General features: G+C 42.9%; 1 protein-coding gene and 1 long non-coding RNA gene across 7 annotated transcripts in view; one reads left to right on the top strand and one right to left on the bottom strand.

Annotated features, from left to right (window-relative positions):
- Window positions 1-25,481, top strand: LOC120231450 (myosin-1). 2 transcript variants are annotated; one of them, XM_039231622.1, is made up of 38 exons: window positions 1-204; window positions 296-439; window positions 558-714; window positions 1,775-1,802; window positions 2,527-2,641; window positions 2,729-2,821; window positions 2,942-3,005; window positions 3,671-3,769; window positions 3,862-3,965; window positions 4,112-4,250; window positions 4,431-4,549; window positions 4,637-4,786; window positions 4,903-5,073; window positions 6,086-6,401; window positions 6,499-6,566; window positions 7,728-7,815; window positions 7,898-8,015; window positions 8,965-9,088; window positions 9,178-9,314; window positions 10,956-11,211; window positions 13,038-13,280; window positions 13,374-13,550; window positions 14,310-14,455; window positions 14,536-14,626; window positions 14,712-15,101; window positions 15,666-15,792; window positions 17,588-17,706; window positions 17,861-18,057; window positions 20,229-20,412; window positions 20,693-20,858; window positions 20,947-21,071; window positions 21,478-21,786; window positions 21,873-22,076; window positions 22,383-22,508; window positions 22,598-22,768; window positions 23,034-23,138; window positions 23,261-23,356; window positions 25,319-25,481. In XM_039231622.1, exons 1-38 carry the CDS (start codon window positions 1-3, stop codon window positions 25,469-25,471), a joined length of 5,823 nt encoding a protein of 1,940 aa, XP_039087553.1. In that variant the 3' UTR covers window positions 25,472-25,481. The 2 variants fall into 2 exon arrangements, with proteins under 2 accessions (XP_039087553.1, XP_039087554.1); XM_039231623.1 differs by having other exon boundaries at window positions 6,086-6,395; window positions 6,496-6,566.
- LOC120231452 overlaps window positions 1-26,631 on the bottom strand; it is a 211,630-nt gene that overhangs the window by 94,373 nt on the left and 90,626 nt on the right. The gene's annotated exons all lie outside the window — the stretch shown is intronic.

Genomic DNA, 26,631 nt, shown 5'->3' on the forward strand with positions numbered 1-26,631 from the left:
ATGAGTTCTGACCAGGAAATGGCCATTTTTGGGGAGGCAGCTCCGTACCTCCGAAAGTCTGAAAAGGAGCGCATTGAGGCCCAGAATAGGCCCTTTGACGCCAAGACATCTGTGTTTGTGGCGGAGCCCAAGGAGTCCTTTGTCAAAGGGACTATCCAGAGCAGGGAAGGAGGGAAGGTGACGGTGAAGACCGAAGCGGGAGCGGTAAGTAGAGTCCTTGGAGCTGGCCACATGTGAGCAAGGTTTTTTGTTTGGTCACTCGGTTGACAAAACAGTTATCCTTCCTGTCTACCAGACTCTGACAGTGAAAGATGATCAAGTCTTCCCCATGAACCCTCCCAAATATGACAAGATCGAGGACATGGCCATGATGACCCACCTGCACGAGCCCGCCGTGCTGTACAACCTCAAAGAGCGTTATGCAGCCTGGATGATCTACGTGAGTCCATTCTCATGGCCCTTCTGCTTGTTCAGGTAGTTAATATTTTTGAAAAATAGTTGATCACTAAGGTCCCTATGAAATGATTATATTCCTTCTTTCCCCCTTTTTGGTGCAGACCTACTCAGGCCTGTTCTGTGTCACTGTCAACCCCTACAAGTGGTTGCCAGTGTACAATGCAGAGGTGGTGACAGCCTACCGAGGCAAAAAGCGCCAGGAGGCCCCACCCCACATCTTCTCCATCTCCGACAATGCCTATCAGTTCATGCTGACAGGTGAGTGGCTCAAGTGTTTCTCATACAAATTACTTTACCACCTAGAGTCACAAAGTGTTAAAGTTAAAAAGATCTTTAGAAATAATCGAATCCACACCCCCCCCCAGCCCCGGTCATACAGGAGAGGTAATTAAAACACAGAGAGTGACATGCTGTCAAAGCTGGAACTAAAACCTAGCTCTCCAGACTCCGACACTGTGATTTTACCAGGCCACGCCACTGCTCCATCCCAATTAAGCTAAACTTGCTTACTGTCTCTTTCTTGGGAATACATAATTTATTGTGCAGAATTAAATAATAGGGGTTAGGATTCAGTAACAACTGAATCACACTGTCTGAACAGAAATGAAAAATACACGTTCATTCAGACTTTTTGTGCTTAAGCTTCTTGTTGACTCCAAATCTGATGCTTTTAGGAATACTGTTATCTCTCGCGGCATCAGACACCATCTCAGAGAAGATGTCCTCTCTTTGAATGAAGATGGTATTTGGGACCTACACACACATGAACAGATGTTGTGTCCCCCAGTTTAAAAGGATTTTGTTTTCCTCGTCTGATTTTTCTTTGACCCAATGGCATACTTTTGGTTGGGAATACCACTGAGAGGGTGCAGTCTATGGCCATAAGGCAGATTGTTTTCATCCTTGTGAGGCCAATTGATTCATTTAGAAACAACACCTCAACCTTGCCTTGATGAACTATTTAAACCTACCAAACTACAGTGCAAACCCTTAGTAGACTACCCACTTTTCAGAAAGCTTCATGCACTGATCATCAGACAGCATGCTACCAGAATCCATAGCTGAGAACTAGACAGTGTCTGGCTTTGCAGAGTATCGCTCTTTGTCTTAAACCAGAAGGATACACTTAACTATCAGGGCTTAAGGAATTTAAGATATAATAACATTTTATGTTTTTCCGCAACTTAAGAGGTTTAAGAATAATGTCATATATAACTTTACAATAATGTATTTAAAAACTCCACCACAGGTACATCACCATAGAAGTTTTGCTTGTATAACTTGTATATATGCTGATTGTCTGCTCTTTTTCTTCTAGATCGGGAGAATCAGTCTATCTTAATCACGTATGTATTACTATCCTGGGACTCATTGGCAGTTTATTTGCACTGGGAAAAAGACAAAAAAAAAAAAAAATTAGTTAATGCTCCCATACTGAGGCAATGGCTGATCAGCCTAGAAACAAATACTGTTTATAGCCTGTTGTAGGGTTTATATTACCTCAGAACGTAAAATAACAATGCCCCAAATTTTGTCATTTGCTAGTCCAGTCTTAAAGGCTGCACAGAACTTTCCTGAAAGTAGATGATATAAATCCCTTCTCTGTGCATGGAGGGGAATAACATACAGCCTCCTGAACATTTGAGCCATTGGGAATGTCACCAGTAGCTCATTGTTAAGGCCTCCTTGAGAAATGTCTAGTCCTTTAAAGACTTAAATTGAGCCATGTTTTTAGTCAAAGGAGACTGAAGAACACATGCATTGTTTCATAGAGTTTTTACTAATGGTTTCATTTCCCACATAGTTGTGGGGTGGTTGCCTTTTGGCCCCCTCAACCCCAGGCCACCTAGAAGAGAGCCTGGCACCTTTGAAGCCCTCAAGAAATGTGTGTTAGGTGATTGATCAATGGATGGATTTCTCTACTTCTTGTCAGTGGAGAGCAACAGAAATAATATGCACTGACAAAGACATATAAAGATAGGCACATAAGGTAGTAAATGCTGATAGTGGAAGCACTTTCGTTTGTCACAGAGCTTAATTCCTCACATGTGTTTGGTCTCTGTTTGGCAGTGGAGAATCCGGGGCAGGGAAGACTGTGAATACCAAGCGTGTCATCCAGTACTTCGCAACAATTGCGGTCACTGGGGATAAGAAGAAGGAGGAAGTTACTTCTGGCAAAATGCAGGTGAGTCAGATTGCCATGGTCAGAATCTGGGCTCCCAGGTAAGAAATTCCTGAGCCCCAGAGGTGAGGACTGCACTTGTCTTTGCAGGGGACCCTTGAAGATCAAATCATCAGCGCCAACCCCCTACTGGAGGCCTTTGGCAACGCCAAGACCGTGAGGAATGACAACTCCTCTCGCTTTGTAAGTCTCTTGGTCACATAAGGCTCTTCTCTGCCCTGAAGTGTCAGAATTATCATTTCAGTCTCCTCTTCCTTGTGCGCTTCAAGTCTCATATATAACACCATCATTTTCACTTGCAAGGGTAAATTCATCAGGATCCACTTCGGTACCACGGGAAAACTGGCTTCTGCTGATATTGAAACATGTGAGTAACAGGACCTCCTCAACAGAATCCAAGAATGACAAATCATGGTTTGGAGGAACATTTTGTGGCTCCTGCTGGGCCTGGAGCCTGTGAAACACTGCTCTGCTGCCAAACATGCCCTTGGTTAATGCCAGTCTTATCCATGGCCCACAGTGTGCTTTATCCTCAGTCATGAGCTAATGATTCTGTAAGAAAGGCCAGGAGCCATTGGGCTTGTCTGAAATAATCCAGCCTCAGGATGAATTTCAACTTTTTCTAAGAAAACATTAACATGAGGGTAAATGAGTTGCGTACAGGTTGAGTACATGTGATTTCTTCCTAGCCTGTGCCTTGATAAACATTGCTCTTAATTGCCCCTCTATTTTAAAGTAAGAAGAGACCCTGGGGAGAGAGGGGTTCTCAAGAATCAATTATATTCCAAATGTCAGGGATCTTCTGCCTGAGAAACGTGTGTAGCCTGGGCCAGGGAGGCTTTAGTTTCCTTCCAGAGATGCAAAGAATAACTGCAATTGTGTTTGAGGAGGCAAAATATGTGTTACCCCAGGGGGACATTCAGCAGAAATCTAAAGGAGCCAGTGAGATTTAGCTAATGACCCCAAGCTCCAAAGTCATTCCAGGAACTTTATAATTTTTTCACCCTGGCCAATGTCTACTTTTCACTTCAGATCTTCTGGAGAAGTCTAGAGTTACTTTCCAGCTGAAGGCAGAAAGAAGCTACCATATTTTTTATCAGATCATGTCTAACAAGAAGCCAGACCTAATTGGTAAGAAAGAGCATAAATTGATAATCTAGACATTAATGGTTTTATCAACATCTTCTAATGTAAATCATATACCCTGACTTCTGTTTACCCAGAAATGCTTCTGATCACCACCAACCCATACGACTATGCCTTCGTCAGCCAAGGGGAGATCACAGTGCCCAGCATTGATGACCAAGAGGAACTAATGGCCACAGATGTAAGTTACATATGCAGTTTTTTAAAGATCCATTATGTATGGGAATGACAATAATACCCCTCTCTGGGTGTGGGTAAAGATATGGTATAAATTCTCCTAAATAAGTTAGTGTCTTCTTCCCTTTTGTCTTCTCATCTTTCCTGTAGAGTGCCATTAACATCCTGGGCTTCACCTCTGATGAAAGAGTCTCCATCTACAAGCTCACGGGGGCTGTGATGCATTATGGGAACATGAAGTTCAAGCAGAAGCAGCGTGAGGAGCAGGCCGAGCCAGATGGCACCGAAGGTAATAGGGGCGAAAAGCCCATTTCAAATTCATGTTTCCTTTACAGCTGAGCCTCTGAGGGACGTATGCAAACGTACCCCCATACAGACTTTCTATTAAATGATTCAGTCATCTCTCTGCCCCTCTGAATTGTGGGGCCCAGAGTAGGTCACACGGGATGCCTGAATTGTGTCTTTACAGTTGCTGACAAGGCAGCCTATCTCCAGAGTCTGAACTCTGCTGACCTGCTCAAAGCCCTCTGCTTCCCCAGGGTCAAGGTCGGCAATGAATATGTCACCAAAGGCCAGACTGTGCAGCAAGTAAGTGAATGGCCTCAGTGAATCACACACATCCCAGCCTGCCTAGTGTCTTTAGTAACACCAACAACCATCACTATGTCTCTGAAGGTGTACAACGCGGTGGGTGCTCTGGCCAAGGCCGTCTATGAGAAGATGTTCCTGTGGATGGTCACCCGCATCAACCAGCAGCTGGACACCAAGCAGCCCAGGCAGTACTTCATCGGGGTCCTGGACATCGCCGGCTTTGAGATCTTTGACGTGAGTCGGTGGAATCAACGGCCTGGTTAAGGCCCTCGCACTTCGTGTCTGCTCTGCGGAACTCCCACTGGGTTTTCCGAACTCACTCGAGCTCTTTGGTGTTTGCAACCCCCTAGTTCAACAGCCTGGAGCAGCTGTGCATCAACTTCACCAACGAGAAGCTGCAGCAGTTCTTCAACCACCACATGTTCGTGCTGGAGCAGGAGGAATATAAGAAAGAGGGCATCGAGTGGGAGTTCATCGACTTCGGGATGGACTTGGCTGCCTGCATCGAGCTCATTGAGAAGGTGTGCTTGCCTTTGTCAGGTCACAGAGTAAACTGCTGAACAGTATTTAAGCGAAAATCTTAAAAGATTTCTACTGGTAAACAAAATCAGGAAAACTCCTTCTTTTGCTAACTCCAAAGTAAATAACTTGGTAAAAGGACAGAATATTTTCCTTAGTGTCCAGAACTCTACATTTCCCGATAGTTTGCAATGCCAGGCTATATACTTAACGCCATCTTTCCTTATAAAAGAGCACTAGTTAGAGTATTTTGTGCTTATTACCACTCTGTCATCCTTAGAGTCATTATTACTGGTAACTGAAATGCCAGTTTCTAGTACTTGAAAGCAGAGGCTCTCAGAATTCAGTTTAAGACTCACCACAAGTACTTAGGGGCGCCTGGGTGGCTTAGTTGGTTAAGCGTCCGACTTTCACTTAGGTCATGATCTCGCGGTTCGTGGGTTTGAGCCGTGCTGACTGCCAGCTCAGAGCCTGGAGCCTATTTCAGAGTCTGTATCTCCCTCTCTCTCTGACCCTCCCCTGCTCATGCTGTCTCTCTCTCTCTCTCTCTCTCCTAGAAATAAGTAAAAATATTAAAAAAAAAAAAAAAAAAAGACTCACCACAAGTACTTAATAAAATTTCACATTTTCCTTATCTTACCCTTGGGAAAACTTGTTGGCAAGTGTGGAAGGGGCCTCGGAAGCTACACTTTCATCAAGTGATTCTGATGCAACCAGTTTGCAGGTCACACTGGGAGAAGCATGGCTGCAAAGCCTTGGTGCGAGACATAAACTCCACAAGAGCATGCCCTTCGATCATGCCTCCCTCACCATCGCATCCCAGAGCCCGTATGGCATCTGGATCTCTGTAGGCACTTGATACATATTTGCTAACAACTTCTGGTCCAAGGAATAAGTTTTCGTTAATTATAAGAAATTACAAGATGAATTTACTCAAATAGGATCATGATCTCATGTATTATTTCTACAAGCAGACAAAATTCAAATGGCATTTGTTTCTCTTTCTATTCTCAGCCCATGGGCATCTTCTCCATCTTGGAGGAGGAGTGCATGTTCCCCAAGGCCACAGACACCTCCTTCAAGAACAAGCTGTATGAACAGCACCTGGGCAAGTCCAACAACTTCCAGAAGCCCAAGCCTGCCAAAGGCAAGGTCGAGGCCCACTTCTCTCTGATCCACTATGCGGGCACCGTGGACTACAACATAACTGGCTGGCTGGACAAGAACAAGGACCCGCTGAACGAGACCGTGGTCGGGCTGTACCAGAAGTCTGCAATGAAGACTCTAGCTCTCCTCTTCGTTGGGGCTACAGCTGCTGAAGCAGGTAACTTCCAACATAAGTTATTTTTTATTTAATGTATAAAACATACACTGAGAAAGCCTGTCTTATGATTTGCCTGTGCTCTCTCTGTCCCTCCCCTTAGAGGCTGGCGGTGGAAAGAAAGGTGGCAAGAAGAAGGGTTCTTCTTTCCAGACTGTGTCTGCTCTCTTCAGGGTACAAATATCCTTTGCTCTGTCTTATTTATTTCAAGAACTTCAATTTTATTGTACCTGTGGGGCAAGGAAAGTAATCTTGCAAGAATTCCAGAACTGAATGTGACTCAAAGATCTAGATCATTTGGTGGTGGTAGAATGGAGTCTCAGAGGGTCTGGGGTAGTTTGGAAGAGACACCTCAGTATTCAGGAGATAAGGTATCAGGAGGGATGAGAGTGAATTGCAGAAGTCAGTATTAGATGGCAAAATTACATCTGAACGCTGGGAAATAAAGTCATTTGACATTTAAAAGGTCCTATTGGGATAGGACTAAGCAAAACATGAGATTTGCTGGAGAATGTGGAAGCCTCCAAATGATGCACATGCCTAGGTATATATTGGAACAGAACTGAAATAGAGTGGATTTTGAAAGCCAAAGACAGAAGAACAGTGTTGGGTGGGAATTGGAGGCTGATTCTAAACAAAGGAAATAAAAAAAACAGATGTGATAAGAAATAGCTGTTGAAGGAAAATTTACTTTTCTTTGGACATTCCTATCTGTAACAACGGAAGCTTTAGTTATTCTGGAGGGGAAAAAAAAAGGATTTCCACAAGTTGGAACACTTCTCACACTTGGTAACATGGCTGTTGGTTTTCTGCCAATTCCCAGAGTGAGGCACTAAAAGGCTACTTTCTCTGAAATGAGTAGAACACAGCTCTGTAATTAGGATAAGGAATAGCAATGTGATAGAGAAGCAGATATAATTGAAAGCAGGGTAAATAAAGAAATGACAGATTTGGAAGAAGACACTGAATTACTTGTAAAGCCAGATCACATAACTAGATGAAACAGTACGGGGGAAGGGGGAAGGGGGAGCAGGGATGGGCTATTTCTCTACATGTAGGATATCATACTAAATCTACAACACATGTTAGGAAATTCAACAGCAGTGAACAACCACTTCGACAACTTGTAGACAAACATGTTTATAATGCACAAAACAGGAAAGGGAAGGACATTTGGGGAATGTGGAAATTCCAGAGAGAACTCTTTGCAAATTCAAATCGGAATACTATTCATTAGACTTGAAGCAATGTCATGGTTGTCACAGTGATTACGTCTGTAAATATGAATGTATGAAAAGAGTGCAGTTCTAAACCAAATATTCATAAATTCCACAGGAGAACCTGAATAAGCTGATGACCAACCTGAGGAGCACTCACCCCCACTTTGTACGGTGCATCATCCCCAATGAAACCAAAACTCCAGGTAAGAGACTTCTGACATCCAGACAAGTGTCCATGTGTTTGCTTTAGACCATGAGATAAGGCATGTGTATTCTTCGCTTTAGGGGCCATGGAGCACGAACTTGTTCTGCACCAGCTGCGCTGTAACGGCGTGCTGGAAGGCATCCGCATCTGCCGGAAGGGGTTCCCCAGCAGAATCCTTTACGCAGACTTCAAACAGAGGTCAGACTCTCCTAATTATGGTGTGTCTTAAAGTTTAGTATAAACAGACTTACTGCAAGCAAAACAGTTTAGTGAAAAATACGTCTCTACTTGTTATTTTTGATTTGCCGCAAAAAAAGAGTGAGAAGTAATAAGCCTCAAAACACCTTTAAAATCTAGATATACTACTAAAATCTAGATGTACTGTTTCACACTCCAGACTTTCCATGGGCTTACCAAACTCCCGGCTTAGCCCACAGATATATACATTAACTTCAGTAATTATATGAACTACCAGTTTTTAATGTGTAAATATGCTTGGGTTATCTCATTTAATCTTTATAAAACATCAGTAGAGGTCAGTACTATCAACACCTCCTTTTCTAGATGAATGAACTGAGGCTCAAGAAGATTAAGCCACTTGCTCAAAGTCACATGGTTATTGGTGTCTGAGTTAGGAACTACCCCACGCAGGTATATAGCTCCCAGGGGGTCCTTTCCTGTCCCTTCCGATCTTCAACTTTCTGCCTCACACACCAGTTTCTCAGGGTTCCCGAGAATGTCTCAATACCAGCTCCTCAGCAACTTTCTCCTCCCTAGAGAAGTCCATCTTGGGAATCAAACAGGAGGCAAAGGAGATAAGGGGCTGGTGGCAGCTCCAGGGAGCTGGTCACGTTATATTTTATTGGTCATCTACATCTTGGTGTGAACAAGACCACAGAATCCTTTCCTAAGAACAAGGTCTGATGAGGCAGAAAGGAAAACTATAGCTGTGCAGGAAGGTGAAATGGGGCAAAGAGAGACTGTTGATGCTAGTTTGACCATCCACATATATGAAGTCCTTCTTGTGAACAAAGGAGGAAACTTTTTTTAAAAGCTCCAGTTTTCTAAATAGGTCATTTAATGTTTATCTGCTATTGGTGTCATCATAAACCAACTTAAAAAAAAAAACTATTATTTACTTAAACAGATACAAGGTACTCAATGCAAGTGCAATTCCTGAAGGGCAGTTCATTGACAGCAAGAAGGCTTCTGAGAAGCTCCTTGCATCCATCGACATTGACCACACCCAGTATAAATTTGGCCACACCAAGGTAATGGTCTCTAAAGCCTACCCGATGCTATTCACGTCCCTTTGAAGTTTATGTACAGTTTCTGATCTGCAAACCTCCCCCACACACAGGTCTTTTTCAAAGCTGGCCTACTGGGGCTCCTAGAGGAGATGCGAGATGACAAGCTGGCCCAGTTGATTACCCGAACCCAGGCCAGGTGCAGAGGGTTCTTGGCCAGAGTGGAGTACCAGAGGATGGTGGAGAGAAGGTATACATATACATTGTTTATTTACTCACATCTTTCTGCTACAGAAACACATTTGAGGTAGCTTAAGACTCAGATAGGATAAGGCCACTGACATAAGCGAGAATGAGTAAGAGTCCTATGCTGAAGTGGGGGATATACACACACCAGAAAACTGAAGGTAGGGATCCTCACCATGAAACATAGTCTGAGTGTTCAGGGTAAAGGTGGGGAGGGAGGAATAAAGAGTGGACAGTTCTTATCCGACAAGAGAAAATACAACAGTGTCAAAATACACCGTGTGAATTTAGTGGGTAGATCATGAAATTAGATATACTGAACTGAATAGCAGACAGTATTTTCAACAGGGATTCTTTTTTTGCATCAGAGTTTAGGACTTTTAATTTGTCCCAAAGTTGCTGAAGCAAAAATCAACAGTGATTTTTAAAAATATTTATTTTTGAGAGAGAGGGAAGTAGGGAAGGAAGGGGCCAAGAGAGCGGGGGACAGAGGATCTGAAGTGGGCTCCGCACTGATAGCACAGAGCCCAACTTGGGGCTTGAACGCACGACTGTGATATGACCTGAGCTGAAGTCAGATCCTTAACCGACTGAGCCACCCAGGTGCCCCCAACGGTGACTTTTATACAAGATGCAGAAACAACTTCTTCCATCTGATCATTTCTATTATCAAGCTATTATGATTATAACATTAGGAGCATTTATCTGTGAAACATTTTTTTCAGTAAGTTAATACAATGTCACCAAGATACATAGCTTTCTGGTGATCTGATTTGGTGCAGGGACAGAATCCTAAGAGCAAAGAGCCAGGTGTCTCAAACTGCAGAATGCATGTGAACAGGACCCATGGTGAAAAATGCATTTATACTTGCATGTGCACATTCACACAGGTGTGTGTAAATATATATGTAATATACATGAAGCAACTTTTATTTCTATCACCTGTAGTTATGCTAATACCTTCTATTGTATTCTATTTTATTAAAAATAGTAAGTTTGCTCATAACCCACTACATATACATACGTATGTACTGGGGCAGTTAACTGCTTGTATATGAGGGTAATTCCTTTTTTAGATAATTTAGATTTTTTTAAATATGAGAATATTACAGAGTAGAATGCTAAATTCACATAACATTAACATATATAAAACCAGAGATTTTCACAGAAATTCTTCTTTAACGAGGCTCTTTTTTCCACGCCCACACCCCTCGGAGGTCTAGCTCCCTTCTCTGCTCTCGGTGGTGTTACAGTAGGAGAGCCTGAGAAGCACTGGTACACGGCAGTAGTTCTCGAAGGGCGGTCCTTACACCTACGTCATCTGCCTTTGCAAATTTATTAAAGATGCACATTTTTAGAATCCCATCTCAGATCCTCTGACTCTGAATCTCTGGGGATAAGGTTCAGGAACTAGTATTTTAACAAGTCCTTCAGATGATTCTTAGGTACACCAAGAGTTTGAGAGACCCTGATGTAGAGAGGTGAATGATTAATGAGTCCTTGACCATCATCCCAAAGTAGAATTTCTTCCGTGTGTGCTTTTGAAGGTAGGCGAGGAGCACAGTGGGGGCAGCTCTCACTGCCAAGACTTCATCTCATTTCTTCATCCACACACTTCATCTAACTTGCATCAATTAAATTTCAGAGAAGCCCTCTTCTGCATCCAGTACAACATCCGCGCCTTCATGAACGTCAAGCACTGGCCCTGGATGAAACTCTTCTTCAAGATCAAGCCTCTCCTCAAGAGCGCGGAGACCGAGAAGGAGATGGCCACCATGAAGGAGGAGTTTCAGAAAACCAAAGATGAGCTCGCCAAGTCAGAGGCGAAAAGGAAGGAACTGGAGGAAAAGATGGTGTCACTGTTGAAAGAAAAAAATGACCTGCAGCTCCAAGTTCAGGCTGTAAGTGGTGGTGTCATGCAAGGTGTTGCAAATGGGATGCAAGTGGCTGTGAGTGGCAAACACTTGGGTAGTCGGTGTGGGGACACTCACTGGGGGGAGAAGGTCAGTGCACTCTGATGGTTCCAGCAAAGTCCATATATCTTCACCATCCCAAACCAGGAGCAATGAGGTAGAACAGACCACTGTCACCCATTCTTCACAATTTCATCAAACTAGAGGATTTATGACTTCTTTTCTGGAAACTTTGAAGACAGTCCTTGAAAGTGATTTTAACATAAAACTATCCCAAATGAAATATTAAGGGGAGGATAGCATGTAGAGAGTGACTTTATTTTTTAATCTCTGAAACTTCCTTCAACTCCTAGATGTCCATGAGTCTTAAATCACAATACACGCAGCTGGGAAATGTCAGGAATTCTAACACACATTTTAGGGAATTCTTATTTGTCACTGATCTCCAGAACTTGGGTTCACTCTTTCCAATCCATTTGCACAGTCTGTCCCCCAACATGTCACACCCGGATCACTGTGTCAGCACCCAAGGTGCTCTGACCGCCTCCCGTCCCCCAGCCCTCTCCTCCATCCAGCGCGCTTGCTGCTCACTCCCATACCAGTCATTTCAGAACAGCCTCCATCAACTCTGAAATGTAATTTATGAGACTGCCTTTCATTTCAGAGTGAACTGAATTGGTCTGGTATAATTTACTCATCACAAAATCATATATTTCTCCTGTTGATTAAAATTGGTTTCTTTCTGTCAAGTGTAGGCAATGTAATAACTCTTTCTTCTTGATCACAGAAGGAAAAGAGCTGTTTTCTGCACCCACCTCCTTCAGATCTATCTGGAATGTTCTTCTCTTATCTCTAGAGAATTATTCAGACTCTGTCCTACACACTACATTCACTACATGTTACATGCAGCACATTTTACTCTTTTATGGATTCAAAGGCTGATATGGAGGCTCCTGATGAATGTATGTATCAATTTCTCACTCACATCCTGTTCACTCCCAATGCTCTTAATTTTAAACACAACAGGCTGCCAAGAATTCCTTGATTACTTTATGCCTCAACTTGAATGTAAAACATCATAACCATGATCATCTTCCAGTTCTACAAAGAGAAACAGTTCATTAGCAGATGCAGCTGCATCCTGAAACCCCCACTGGAATGCCTTCTCTCTTCCTGCTCCATCCCCCAATGACTTGACTTCTACAAAATCAAATCCTACCCACCTCTCAAGGCTTAATTCAAATGTCACTTCATTCAAGGAAATCTTCTCTAGGGCCGCCTGAATGGCTCAGTCGGTTAAGCGTCCGACTTTGGCTCAGGTCATGATCTCATGGTTCGTAGGTTCGAGCCCCACATCAGGCTCTGTGCTGACAGCCAGCTCAGAGCCTGGAGGCTACTTCAGATTCTGTATCTCCCTCTTTCTCTGCCCCTCCCCAATCATGCTCGCTCGCTCTCTCTCTCGCTCTCTCTCTCTCTCTCTCGTTCTCTCAGAAATAAATATAACATTTTTAAAAAAAAAAAAAGGAAATCACCTCTAATAGAACTTCTCGGATCTCTTCTGTCATCAATTTCTTTCTGAATTCATGGTAGCTTTTTGGGAGTAGGCTTTCTAATTTACTAGAGAATATATACTCTTCTGAAGGAACAGGGTAAAATTGGATACATTTTGGTTTTTCCTCAATGTATCTTGGATTGTATACAGGAGGTAGTTCATAAAATTTAAAGCCAGAGATCCAATGGCAGAGATTTACATAGTTATTGTTGTCAAATATTTCATTCTTTCTTTCCTATTTTGATTTTGTTTCCAACTCAAGGAAGCTGAAGGCTTGGCTGATGCAGAGGAAAGATGTGACCAACTGATCAAAACGAAAATCCAGCTGGAGGCCAAGATCAAGGAGGTGACGGAGAGAGCTGAGGATGAGGAGGAGATCAACGCCGAGCTGACGGCCAAGAAGAGGAAACTGGAAGATGAGTGTTCAGAGCTCAAGAAAGACATTGATGACCTTGAGCTGACTCTGGCCAAGGTTGAAAAAGAGAAGCATGCCACAGAGAACAAGGTATGAACCACATTTTGTTCTACCATACTGAGGTTCGGTCGGCCCAGTAAACTGCTTTAGAGCAGATATCATTTTCTTCTTTAATTTTTCAAGGTGAAAAACCTCACGGAAGAGATGGCAGGCCTGGACGAAACCATCGCTAAGCTGACCAAGGAGAAGAAGGCCCTCCAGGAGGCCCACCAGCAGACCCTGGATGACCTGCAGGCAGAAGAGGACAAAGTCAACACCCTGACCAAAGCTAAAATCAAGCTTGAACAACAAGTAGATGACGTAAGCCTAACATCATGTAAAAAATATTTTTTTATTTTATGATAAACTAAGTAGGCATGAATTTACATTCTTATGATGAAATGTGGACTTTTCAAGAGCTTCCAATGAATAAGTGTATAGGACACAATCTTTGCTACACGTCTATGATGGACATCCAAGAATTAAAAAAAAAAATCAATAAAGAAAGTTGTTGGTAACAGACAATATAGATAAAAAGACAAACAAAGAGGGCTTGGGCTGGTCTTGAAAAGTGAAAAGGCTATGCAGAGAAATACAGAGGTGCTCCAATACCAATAGCAAAGGAATAAGAAACACCTGTAAGATTTTCTCTTTTTTCCAAATAAGGAATGTGGAAGATGAATTCGGCTCTAAACATGGTCTGATACCAAATAGAGACCCCGCTATAAATGTGTGAATCGGGGAGGGAGTGACAAAAGTCATGGTTAGAAACAGCTATGGTGTCTGTGGATGTGGCGAAGCCCCATCACAGTGATTCCAGTAGGGATTTACAGAAGGCATCCTGTCTCCCTGGTAGTTTACTGTAATCACATGGTAATGAGGTACACTTCACCTTTTAAATGATGACTCCTGGGACTAAGTAAATAGTAACGAGAATGGACTAAGTAGGACAAATCTGCCAAATTCATAGAAAAATCAAAATAAGCTGCTGATTAGATAGGAGTTAAATGTCTACAAGTCCAACCTGGGATAAAGATGGTAATGTTTCAGGAACTATATTCATGCATTATTAACTTTTAGCTTGAAGGATCCTTGGAACAAGAAAAGAAAATCCGCATGGATCTCGAAAGAGCCAAGAGGAAACTGGAGGGAGACCTAAAATTGGCCCAAGAATCCACAATGGATGTTGAAAATGACAAGCAGCAACTTGATGAGAAACTCAAAAAGTAAGCAGTGTGAACACAACTTTCATGGGGAAACTGCTTATTATTGTTTCTATGACTGACATAAAGTGCCTCTCTGACAGGAAAGAGTTTGAAATGAGCAACCTGCAAAGCAAGATTGAAGACGAGCAGGCCCTCGCCATGCAGCTGCAGAAGAAGATCAAGGAGCTGCAGGTGAGTCACTGCCTCCACCTCTTCCGCGCATCACAGGAATCAAAACCGCCATGAGTTGCCATTCATGTTGGTGTGTCACCCCCAGGCCCGCATCGAGGAGCTGGAGGAGGAAATCGAGGCAGAGCGGGCCTCCAGGGCCAAAGCAGAGAAGCAGCGCTCAGACCTCTCCCGGGAACTGGAGGAGATCAGCGAGCGGCTGGAAGAAGCCGGCGGGGCCACTTCCGCCCAGATCGAGATGAATAAGAAGCGAGAGGCCGAGTTCCAGAAGATGCGCAGGGACCTGGAGGAGGCCACCCTGCAGCACGAAGCCACGGCGGCCACCCTGAGGAAGAAGCACGCGGACAGCATGGCCGAGCTCGGGGAGCAGATAGACAACCTGCAGAGGGTCAAGCAGAAGCTGGAGAAGGAGAAGAGTGAGATGAAGATGGAGATCGATGACCTTGCGAGTAACATGGAGACCGTCTCCAAAGCCAAGGTACAATCATGGTTTAAGTCTTAAATAGATTTCTGTGAGACAGGTGTGAGTGAACCGGTCAAGAATCCTTAGTAACCAGCAGCACAAGCAGGTGATTGGGAACAGGGACACCTGGGGTGTGATGGCAAAGCACTCATTCTTTGTTGTGAGAACAGCCACACCCAAAGAACATATAGAGCAGAAAGTTAAGCTCTTCCAAATAAAAAACTACAACTATTCATTTTGGAATTTTAAAAACACCTCATCTTGATTAGGCTTTTGTTTTTTCCCATAAGCACAAATACATAAATTTGCTGCTCAAAAAATCAAGTGTCATTATTCTCATCTCAGAGATAAGCCAAGTGAGTTAAGCCTTAAATTCACAAAGCAGTTTACTGGTAGCATGGTTAGACTCTTTCATTTGTTACTCTTTCCACCAGAACCCGAGACCTCTGTAGTTTTTGTTTGTAAAGATATTTAATTCTCCAAATAAGGAAGTACCCCCATAGGGAATGCGTGGATATTTGAAATTTTCTGTGGTCCAAATACTTGCTTGAGATGTCTTCTATCATGTTTTGAACACAGGGGAACCTGGAAAAGATGTGCCGCACTCTAGAAGACCAAGTCAGTGAACTCAAGACCAAGGAAGAGGAGCAGCAGCGGCTGATCAATGACCTGACGGCTCAGAGAGCACGACTGCAGACAGAATCAGGTGGGCCATTGACCAGTGTTGACCTTGAATGACAAATTTACCCTGGATGCTTAATTTGCTGAAACACTCTGCACTGACTTATTGAGATCACATATTACCCACCTGGGAGGCACCCCCCACTGCTCATATGAACACATTACTGACCACTGACTGGCATGGACTGCTTTCTTTTCTGTTGTAATTGTTGATTTCATTAAAGAGATCCAGGCTATTTTGCTTTTTCACATTTTAAAGCAGATATGACTTTAATCAAGTTATCACATTTAAAGTGTATCTTCACGAAATTTATTTTCACCTTTCAAAATGCTTGCCCAAGTTATTTATTACTCTATTACCCTGAATGGTCTGTGTAATGTAATCCACATTTTAAAAATGACAGACTATGGCAGTGCTGAGGTGACTGTCCAAGAATGCTTACTCCACTCTTTTTCCTGAAGTCTGGCCAACAGCTGCTAGCTAGCACCATCATGCAGAGAAATAGTACTACAACCCAGCCCTGGAGCTTTCAAGGGACGATTGTGAGTTTTGACTATCCAAATTGGAGAGTCTGTGCATTAACCGCTTGCCCTAATTAATTCATCCAACTTTTTACCAAAGTTCTACCATCTCAAGCAAGAGATTAAAAAGGTGGTAATTATTTTATGGGTCATCTGGAGTATTAAAGTGATAGGCAGATCAAAGTGTTGGAGAACCACTTTTTCATGTCCATTCAAATATTGTTCTTTCTAGAACAAAGTTCAAAGTAAGGCTTATGTTACTGTCGTTCAGGTAGTTAGTACACTTCATGTGGGAAAAAGAAAACCTGTATTCTCAAAGAATCTCAAGAATCTTTTCTAAGTTCCTTCTAGAACCTAGTGGTATGGGAAAAAGAGAAAGCTGTGATTCTTATTAAAGAGATAAAGCTTCCAGGTAACCAGTTCAAAAATGGAGCTGAGGGGCGCCTGGGTGGCTTAGTCAGTTAAGCGTCCAACTTTTGCTTGGGTCATGATCTCGCGGTTCGTGGGTTCAAGCCCCATGTCGGGCTCTGTGCTGACTGCCAGCTCAGAGCCTGGAGCCTATTTCAGAGTCTGTGTCTCCCTCTGTCTCTGACCCTCCCCTGCTCATGGTGTCTCTCTCTCCTAGAAATAAATAAAAAATATAAAAAAAAAAGTTTTTTTAAATGGAGCTGAAAGTCTTTCCTCCCTTTTTAATATAGTACAGTGTGTTTTCTGAATTATGGTGCCTGAAGAGTTGGATTGGATTTAAATGCCATTTAGTTTAGGAACTGATCAGTCCCCCTAAACTGATGCATTCTGGAGTGGAAGGGGAGCTGATCATTTCTCAACACAAAAATGCTTCCAGGATTTTCTTTTGAACATCACTTGCACTGATAGAAGGAATCAGTCAAACTCTCTTATCTTCCATACAATAAATTGTTTGTTTCAATCAACTTTCAGTGCAAGGTACGCTAGTACAACACTACGGCCTTAGATAGGAAGCACTGGGATGTTTTGTTGGTTTGATTTACATTTCTTGTCCCATGTTTCTTGACCAATTTCTACTGCGATCAAATAATCTTAAATACCTTCCAAAATATTTTGTGTTCCTCGTAAGTATGTAATCTGCCTCAAAGCCTTCCATTCTTCTCACGCTCACATAGATTTGCTCATCAGAACTGAAGTGGAGGTTGGTGGCTTACTATAACCCTTATTCTCCAATGGGTTCCAAACTCAGCTCCCTTCCCCTGCTCCAGTTTTAAATTCAGAGCTCTAATTCCCAAAGTAAGGCTCAGCTTTATCTATCTTGGTCTTAACAGGTGAATATTCACGCCAGCTAGATGAAAAAGACTCATTAGTTTCTCAGCTCTCAAGGGGCAAACAAGCATTCACACAACAGATCGAGGAACTGAAAAGGCAGCTTGAAGAGGAGATAAAGGTAAGCCCTACTTGCCATTGTCACTATCCTTATTTTTGAGGTAATCTGTGGTTTGCTTACTTCTGTAGATTTTCTTCTGGTGACCTATAGGAGCCGAGGTGCTAACTATCACTTTAAAGAAATAAGATTAGGTCACTGATCTCTATGTTCTCAGGCCAAGAGCGCTCTGGCCCACGCCCTGCAATCAGCCCGCCACGACTGTGACCTGCTGCGGGAACAGTATGAGGAGGAGCAGGAGGGCAAGGCCGAGCTGCAGAGGGCAATGTCCAAGGCCAACAGCGAGGTGGCCCAGTGGAGGACCAAATACGAGACGGACGCCATCCAGCGCACAGAGGAGCTGGAGGAGGCCAAGTATGTTCTAGGCTTAGTTAAAATGGAAATATCTCTGTTAACCAAGTGCATCTGCTATAAGCACTATATGGTGAAATGTCCATTGCTCCCAAAACAAACTTTAAAAACAAAGGAAAAAACATGCATGAACATAAAACAAAGCAAGACAAACACTCTAGTGGTTCAGGAAAAGAAATTAAGCTAGAAAGTGGAAAGAGAAAGCAGGTAATGCAAGAGGAAGTTGAATGACTATTTTTGAAAAGGGGTACTTTGGGCATCATTCTATCTATAAAGGTGTAGCCAGAGTAAGAGTTAACCGTACTGCCCTGTACCTCTCCTCCCTCTCAGCCACTAATGGAAAAATTGGTCCAAGATGTTAGGTATGTAAGGGGAAAATAATCACACATTCAAAGAATAGCTCCTCTTTCTGAGATGTAAAAGCATGGTTGTTTGTAGAGGAACAACACATATGCTATTAAAGACTAAAAAGAAAACATAAATTCTACAATAAGAGAAGAAACACATGGTCTTGCAAAGGAGCAAATATTCCATGCAATCAACAGTTCAAGATGCAACTGTAAAGAGGAAGAATCTTGACAAGAAGAAACCTACTCGTTAAATTCCACACCCAAAAAACAAATAATCCAGGGAAGAAATGGGCAGGAGACATAAATAGACACTTCTCCAAAGAGGACATCCAGATGGCCAACAGACACATGAAACAATGCTCAGCATCACTCATCATCAGGGAAATACAAATCAAAACCACACTGAGATACCACCTCACAGTGGTCAGAGTGGCTAAAATGAACAAATCAGAAGTCTATAAATGCTGGTGAGGATGTGGAGAAACTTGCACCCTCCTACACTGTTGGTGGGAATATAAACTGGTGCAGCCCCTCTGGAAAACAGTGTGGAGGTTCCTCAAAAAATTAACAGTAGAACTCCCCTATGACCCAGCAATAGCACTGCTAGGGATTTACCCAAGGGAGACAGGAGTGCTGATGCATAGGGGCACATGCACCCCAATGTTCATAGCAGCACTTTCAACAATAGCCAAATCATGGAAACAGCCTAAATGTCCATCAACGAATGAACAGATCAAGAAGGTGTGGTTTATATATACAATGGAATACTACATGGCAATGAGGAAGAATGAAATCTGGCCATTTGTAGCAATGTGGATGGAACTCGAGGATGTTATGCTAAGTGGAATAAGTCAGGCAGAGAAGGACAGATACCATATGTTTTCACTCATAAGTGGAACAGGAGAAACTTAACAGGGGACCATGGGGGAGGGAAAGAGGGAAAATAGTTGAGGGGTGGGAGGGAGGCAAAGTATGAGAGACTCTTGAGGGCTGAGAACAAACTGAGGGCTGACAGGGGTAGGGAAGAGGGGAAGGTGGGTGATGGGCATGGAGGAGGGCACTTGTTGGGATAAGCACTGGGTGTTATATGGAAACCAACTTGACAATAAACTATAAAAGAAAACAGAAGAAACCTACTCGTTCAGAAGGTTTCAGGAGGGATCTAGTTGTTTATCCTATGACTAGAATACAAGCATGTAGTTAAAATCATGTTTGGGTGGATGCCTTAGAAGAGATTTTGAGTGGAGCTCACAAAGCAAAATTGACATCAATCTAGAAAAGTTTATTTTTACTAAAGTATTAATGGAAAGCTAGGAAAAATAAGGGAGGGACACAATTAGCCAAAATCAAGTATATTTGGTATGAATTTGAATTTATTCATTTGAATTCAATTCATCCAACATTTGAGTACTTAATATGTGTGACAGTCTACAAGAATGCAAAGATTAGCAAGATACACACTCTACCTTCTGGAGATGAAAATTTAGTGGAGACAAGACATACATAACAGTAATTCAAGACAGATGTTAATATTCTATACAGGAGGAATAAACCAGCGACCTTGATGGGTAAAACGTTGGCTTGCGCTGATCACAGATGGCCTCAAAACCAGACTGTGAAGTATAGCGATGTTGAAATTTGGACTGTTGTCAGCGTTTAGTTTGTAGAAGTAAGAATGAGTCAACACAGAACTGGGCCTAAAAAACAAGCTTGAAGAGCAGAGCACTAGGAGTCTGGCTGTGGAAAGTACTCTTTTGTATCTACCTGGAAACATCCAATTCTGCTGATGGCCCTCGCTTCTATTGCCCTTATTTCACCTTTTAGGAAGAAGTTGGCCCAGCGTCTACAGGATGCTGAGGAGCACGTAGAAGCCGTGAACGCCAAATGTGCTTCCTTGGAGAAGACAAAGCAGCGGCTCCAGAATGAAGTGGAGGACCTCATGATTGACGTGGAGAGGACAAATGCAGCCTGCGCGGCCCTGGACAAGAAGCAGAGGAACTTCGACAAGGTACCTTGTGCTACAGCCTCTACCTTGGCACTCAACACAGGACTAAAAGCCTTCTGCCTTCAGCGGCTTTATTCCAACTATCTGAGAGGGCTGTTCTCAGGAGCTCCTGCTCCACAGCAGGCAGCGGGGGAAGGACAAGTCCTGTGGTTGCTACTCTTCTCATTCCTAACTGCTTGTCAGTCCCAGGTCATCCCAACTCTGTCTGGCAGCTGCCAGAATAGATGTTCCCATATCCCATCAAACTCTCCATTAAATTTCTTGACCACTCTTTGCCCTGCAGATCCTGGCAGAATGGAAACAGAAGTATGAAGAAACTCATGCTGAACTTGAAGCTTCCCAAAAGGAGTCCCGCTCCCTTAGCACAGAGCTGTTTAAGATTAAGAATGCTTATGAGGAATCCTTAGACCATCTTGAAACCCTGAAGCGGGAAAATAAGAATTTGCAACGTGAGTACATTTTACTTTTCTTTAACAAAAGATTTGAAAAAATGTTTTCCCTCACTGAACAAATTTTTATATTTCTGTTCACCAACAGAGGAGATTTCTGATCTTACGGAACAGATTGCAGAAGGAGGGAAACGTATCCATGAACTAGAGAAAGTAAAGAAGCAAACTGAGCAAGAAAAGTCTGAGCTTCAGGCTGCTCTAGAAGAGGCAGAGGTAAATATTTTACCATACATTCTAAAACAATTACAAGGGGAATTAGCATCTATCGCATGCAAGAATTGATGAAATTCTTGAATGAGAGAAAAGAAAAGTAATTCTGACTCTGCGTACTATGTATGAGGATGGAGGCTTGAGCATGCATGCAAGTAACACATAGGTGTTAGTCAGGAACTGTGGTAGACACCAAAGAAACAAAGACAAGTAAGTTAAGGTCCCTGCCACCAAGGGCATGATCAAGCTGGGGAGATAGAAATATATAAAACCAACAACACATTGTAGAAATTTCTGTAACAATGGAACAAAGATGTCTTATGGCAGCAAAAAAGCAAGAACGAATTCCTATTTCTAGAATACCATAAACTTCCATTCCCTGCTAACATCACCCCTTGCTGTCATTAAGGCATCTCTGGAACACGAAGAGGGAAAGATCCTGCGCATCCAGCTGGAGTTGAACCAAGTCAAGTCTGAAGTCGACAGGAAAATCGCTGAAAAGGATGAGGAAATAGATCAGCTGAAGAGAAACCACATCAGAGTAGTGGAGTCGATGCAGACCATGCTGGATGCTGAGATCAGAAGTAGGAATGACGCCATCAGGCTCAAGAAGAAGATGGAGGGAGACCTCAATGAAATGGAAATCCAGCTGAACCACGCCAACCGCATGGCTGCAGAGGCCCTGAGGAACTACAGGAATACCCAGGGCATCCTCAAAGTAAGTGGGTCAAAAGATGGCCCCGAGGGGGTTGGGGTCCCTGTAGCACCAAGAACGAGGTGTCTCAATGATCGTTCATTCTGCAGGACACGCAGCTGCACCTGGACGACGCGCTCCGGGGCCAGGAGGACCTGAAGGAGCAGCTGGCCATGGTGGAGCGCAGGGCCAACCTGCTGCAGGCTGAGATCGAGGAGCTGCGGGCGTCCCTGGAGCAGACGGAGAGGAGCAGGAAAATCGCAGAACAGGAGCTCCTGGATGCCAGTGAGCGTGTCCAGCTCCTGCACACCCAGGTGAGTATAATGGAAGAGTGAAAAATACAAAGGAATGAAAATGAAGTTCTTGTTCATAAATGTACTCATGATGTTTCATGGAGGATAAAGTTTAAAACACTTAATATTTGTGGGTTAATAATATTTATCTATACTGTGGCATCCAAAGTTGACTGTCTTTTAAAAATATGTTGTGATCTCAAATAATTTATGGAACAAGGATGGATACTAATTACTTAATTAACTAGCCTGTGAGTTCATTAGAAATATGGCATCCTAACTTTGCTCTCATATACTAGGTATTTCTAAATTTGTTATTTTAACCAGAACACCAGCCTGATCAACACCAAGAAGAAGCTGGAGACAGACATTTCCCAGATCCAAGGAGAGATGGAGGACATTGTCCAGGAAGCCCGCAACGCAGAAGAGAAGGCCAAGAAGGCCATCACTGATGTGAGCAGAGGGCAACACGGTGGTGGTCAAACTTGAACCCTGGTGTGCCCGCCCAGCTCTCTCAACTGGTTTTGTTTCACTGCTCACAGGCGGCCATGATGGCCGAGGAGCTGAAGAAGGAGCAGGACACCAGCGCCCACCTGGAGCGGATGAAGAAGAACCTGGAGCAGACGGTGAAGGACCTTCAGCACCGTCTGGACGAGGCCGAGCAGCTGGCCCTGAAGGGCGGGAAGAAGCAGATCCAGAAGCTGGAGGCCAGGGTAGGTCTGCTGATGGCACATTTCCTACCTCATTCCAATTCAGTGCATTTTGAGGACCTAGTCCTGCTGGATGAGTGGGGCATACAGAGATGAAGTAAGACACATTCCTTGCTGCCCAGGAACTTTTAAGGGGACAATTAGACTAGGGCATGAAACCTACATATAAAGCAGAGTAAAAGAAGCACCACAGGTCATCTGAAGATGCAGAAATCCAGTAAGTGAATCAATCACAGCAAATGTCTTTAAAATGCCCAACGTTTTGCAGGTACGCGAACTTGAAGGAGAAGTTGAAAGTGAACAGAAGCGCAATGTTGAAACTGTCAAAAGTCTACGCAAACATGAGAGAAGAGTAAAGGAACTCACTTACCAGGTAAGGAAAATGGCCTGTCTGGGTTTTCACCCTAGTTTGCAAGGGATCAAAAAGCAAATCTACAACAATGTGTGATGGTGTTTGTACTTTCAAGAGACTCACTCTTAAAAATATTATTTCAGACTGAGGAAGACCGCAAGAATGTGCTCAGGCTCCAAGATCTCGTGGATAAACTGCAAGCGAAGGTGAAGGCTTACAAGAGACAAGCTGAGGAAGCGGTGAGTTCCGAACCCCTTGGAGTGACTGACCAGTCTTCAGTCTCAGATACGTTGAAGCCAACTTAGTTTAAGGGATGAAAGAAAAGGAGAGTACAGTGAGGAAGGATCAAAGGAAAATGGTCAATGACACTGTAAAGAATGAGAAGAAACCAACCACTCGATGAGCCAGGGAAAATGGTTCCAGGGAAGGGGAAGAGCAACAAAATGCTTTTGAGTGGAAAAGAGTCTGGTTCAAGGAACAGAAAGAACCATGGAGAGAGCAGTAGAGAAGAGGCTGTAGAGCAAGGTAGGAGGCCGACCACAGGGTCTTCTAGGCCCTGGTAAGAAGTCTGGATTGTATTCTAAGTACAAAAGGACGCTGGGAAGCCATGAGAGGGTTCTAAACTGCTCAGTGATGCCCTGGCTCATCCTCTTTAAAAGTATATTTTGGCTACTTTGTGGAGAATGGGTTGTTGGATAACGCAGGTAGGTACAGGAAGACATTTTAGGAGGCTTTAAGGAGGTGCCATGGCTTGCGTTAGAGTGATGGTGGAGCAGATAGAGAGACTCAAGACACATTTTGGAGGGAGAAACTATTGGATATGCTAATAGGTCGGCCTTGGGAGATAAGAGAAAGGAAATCAAGGGTAATTCATCAAGTCTATGATTTGAGTAACCAGGTGGATGGCACAGCAAGAGCTAAAATGGGGAAATAAGGGAGGAACAGGGGAAGATTCACAGGGCAAGAAAGAAACAGGAATTCTGTTTTGGAAAAACTGAAATAACATTATATACCTAAGTGAAGGTGACAAATAAGCAGTTAAATATTAAGCCTAGAGCTCAGAAGGTCTCAGTTATGTTGTGTGGTTTTGTTTTTTTTTTACATTAAGTAACTTTTTTTTCTTAAATAGTTTATTGTCAAGTTGGTTTCCATATAACACCCAGTGCTCATCCCAACAAGTGCCCTCCTCCATGCCCATCACCCCCCTTCCCCTCCCCCCCACTCCCATCAGCCCTTGGTTTTTGTTCTCGGCATTCAAGAGTCTCTCATGGTTTGTCTCGGTTATGTTTAAACCAACAGATTCTTGGCACTCCACCTTACCTCATTTCCCCAGCCTATGATTTATCTGAAATAATAAATAATGCTGATTTTCTAAGTATGTTAAGTATGGATAGATATACCTACTTATCAAAAATTAGCTCCTATGTCCATGAATGGTTTTCATTTTTCTGCTGACCTTTAAAGTCTGGGGCAGGAAGCGGGGGCAAGGGGGTGACAGACTTAACGCATCTCTCTAGCTCTTACTTTCCCCATCTGTAGGAGAAAGAGCTGAGGTTTTTTTCAAGCTCTAATATTCAGTGATTCTAAGTTTTATTAACTTTTAAATTTGAATGCCATATTTTGGACAATTGTCAATGAGTCTTTTAAAAAGGACAATTACTAAAGTCTAAACCTGAACTGGTCTTCCCAAATTCACTGCTTATCTGGTCAAACATAATCAGAGGCTACTCAAGACTATTTTAAGAAACAAGTTTTCTTCAACTTGTAAACTGCATTAAGTTGCAATAATTTATACTCAATGGGCAATAATTTATATTCCAGGCTATAAGCTAGGTATAACACAGGTTGTATACCTGCATTTTGAGAAGGTTTGGTTTCATTCACCAGACTCGGGGGGGAAACGTTGGAAAGCTGACATATTTAGTAGTAACTCTAAGGTGTTTACAAGTTAAAAAGGAGAACTTTTAGAAATCCTGGTGGCAAATGTCACCTGTCCTGCCTTGTTATCCATGAGTTCAAGAAGCATGTAAGGAGTTAATACAAAAAATTTTAAAAAATCAAGAGCATTTCTCTTGGTTTTCTTTAAAAGGTTTACTAGAGTGAAGTCTTTTTAAGTAAAAAGAAATTCAAGACCCACTGACCTAAGAAACTAGAAATCCTGACCTTTTTCCCCTCCTAAATGCATCTCCATTCATTCTCAGGAGGAACAATCCAATGCCAACCTCTCCAAGTTCCGCAAGCTGCAGCACGAGCTGGAGGAGGCCGAGGAGCGGGCTGACATTGCCGAGTCCCAGGTCAATAAGCTGCGGGTGAAGAGCCGGGAGGTCCACACGAAAATCATAAGTGAAGAGTGATTCAACCACATGCTGAAAAGTGACCAAAGAAATGCACAAAATGTGAACATCTTTGTCACTCTGCTTTCTACTCTGGATTTTTGCAGATAAAAAATTTATCCGCAAGTAACTTGTGAGTCTCTCTTTCCCCCTCACTGTTCATCTTTTTCTGCATCAAGAAAAGAAGAAAAAAGATTTTGCTTACATCTTATGGAGAAGGATTTAGTCACTAAGAATAAAATGGGACAGGAACAGCCAGGCCAATCTGGGTTAGTAAATGCCCTAACCCCTCCTTGTCCCCGGGGAGGGGGGTGGGGGGTGGAGCAGGTGAAACCAGAGGTGGGCACTGGGCACACAGAACATGGAATATCTGGTAAGTCTCACTTGGCAAAACACTGGCTCGCTATCAGAGAAGCTGGTTTCTGTTAATGAAGTAACTGATTTTCTTCATAAGATGGTAGGAAATTCTTGATCCCAAGATTGAGTAAAAATAAATTAAAACACTAATTACCTACATAAAATAAAACGTAAAATGTTTGGATTAGACCCTCAACAATGTTCAAAATGCAGACTCTCCACCATAACTACGTGAACTACTAAATTGGGATTAGGATTCCTTGAGAGAGAAATAATTCTCGTCCTTTTTAAGTACGAGAGATTTTTAGTTTTTTGCTACCTGCGATATGTTTAGTTCTTTGTTTTCCCGAGCGCCCTCCCTCGTCATCACATTAGAATGCGAAACGGCAGCTAAGAATGAATATATTTGCAGTATTTGTGCTCACTCTGGAAAGTTTGGTATCTTTTACAAGGCTCTCTCCCAGCGCTTCTGACAGCAGTGGAAGTCCAATTAATTTTTTCTCAGTCAGTTCCCTGTTCTCATTATTTTATCTCCAGCTTGCGATGCTGTGCCTTTCTACCGTGCTGCAGCAATTACCATCATCGTGATTATAATTGGTATCACTGCTATGGAGCTGCATGTGCTGGGAGTGGCGTGGGCCTCCTTACCATTTTTAATAGACAGGGAGCAAGTGAAATAGCAAGTATCTTGTTGACTAGGAATGTAACAAAAGAACATACAAGAACTGTATACCTATTTAAAGTGAACAATACCAGACTACTTTTTTTTTTTTTTTTTTTTTACTATCTAGTCATTAAATTATCCAGCTTATCCAGCTGCACTC

This window comes from Hyaena hyaena, unplaced genomic scaffold, assembly GCF_003009895.1.
Source record: "Hyaena hyaena isolate Hyena2069 unplaced genomic scaffold, ASM300989v1 scaffold_58, whole genome shotgun sequence".
Classification (NCBI taxonomy): Eukaryota; Metazoa; Chordata; class Mammalia; order Carnivora; family Hyaenidae; genus Hyaena; species Hyaena hyaena.

Coding starts and splice junctions, on each gene's coding strand:
- LOC120231450 (XM_039231622.1), top strand. CDS start 1: ATGAGTTCTGACCAGGAAATGGCCATTTTTGGGGAGGCAGCTCCGTAC. Junction 2,642..2,728: donor TTACTTCTGGCAAAATGCAG/GTGAGTCAGATT, acceptor TTGTCTTTGCAG/GGGACCCTTGAAGATCAAAT. Junction 15,793..17,587: donor ACGACTGCAGACAGAATCAG/GTGGGCCATTGA, acceptor TGGTCTTAACAG/GTGAATATTCACGCCAGCTA.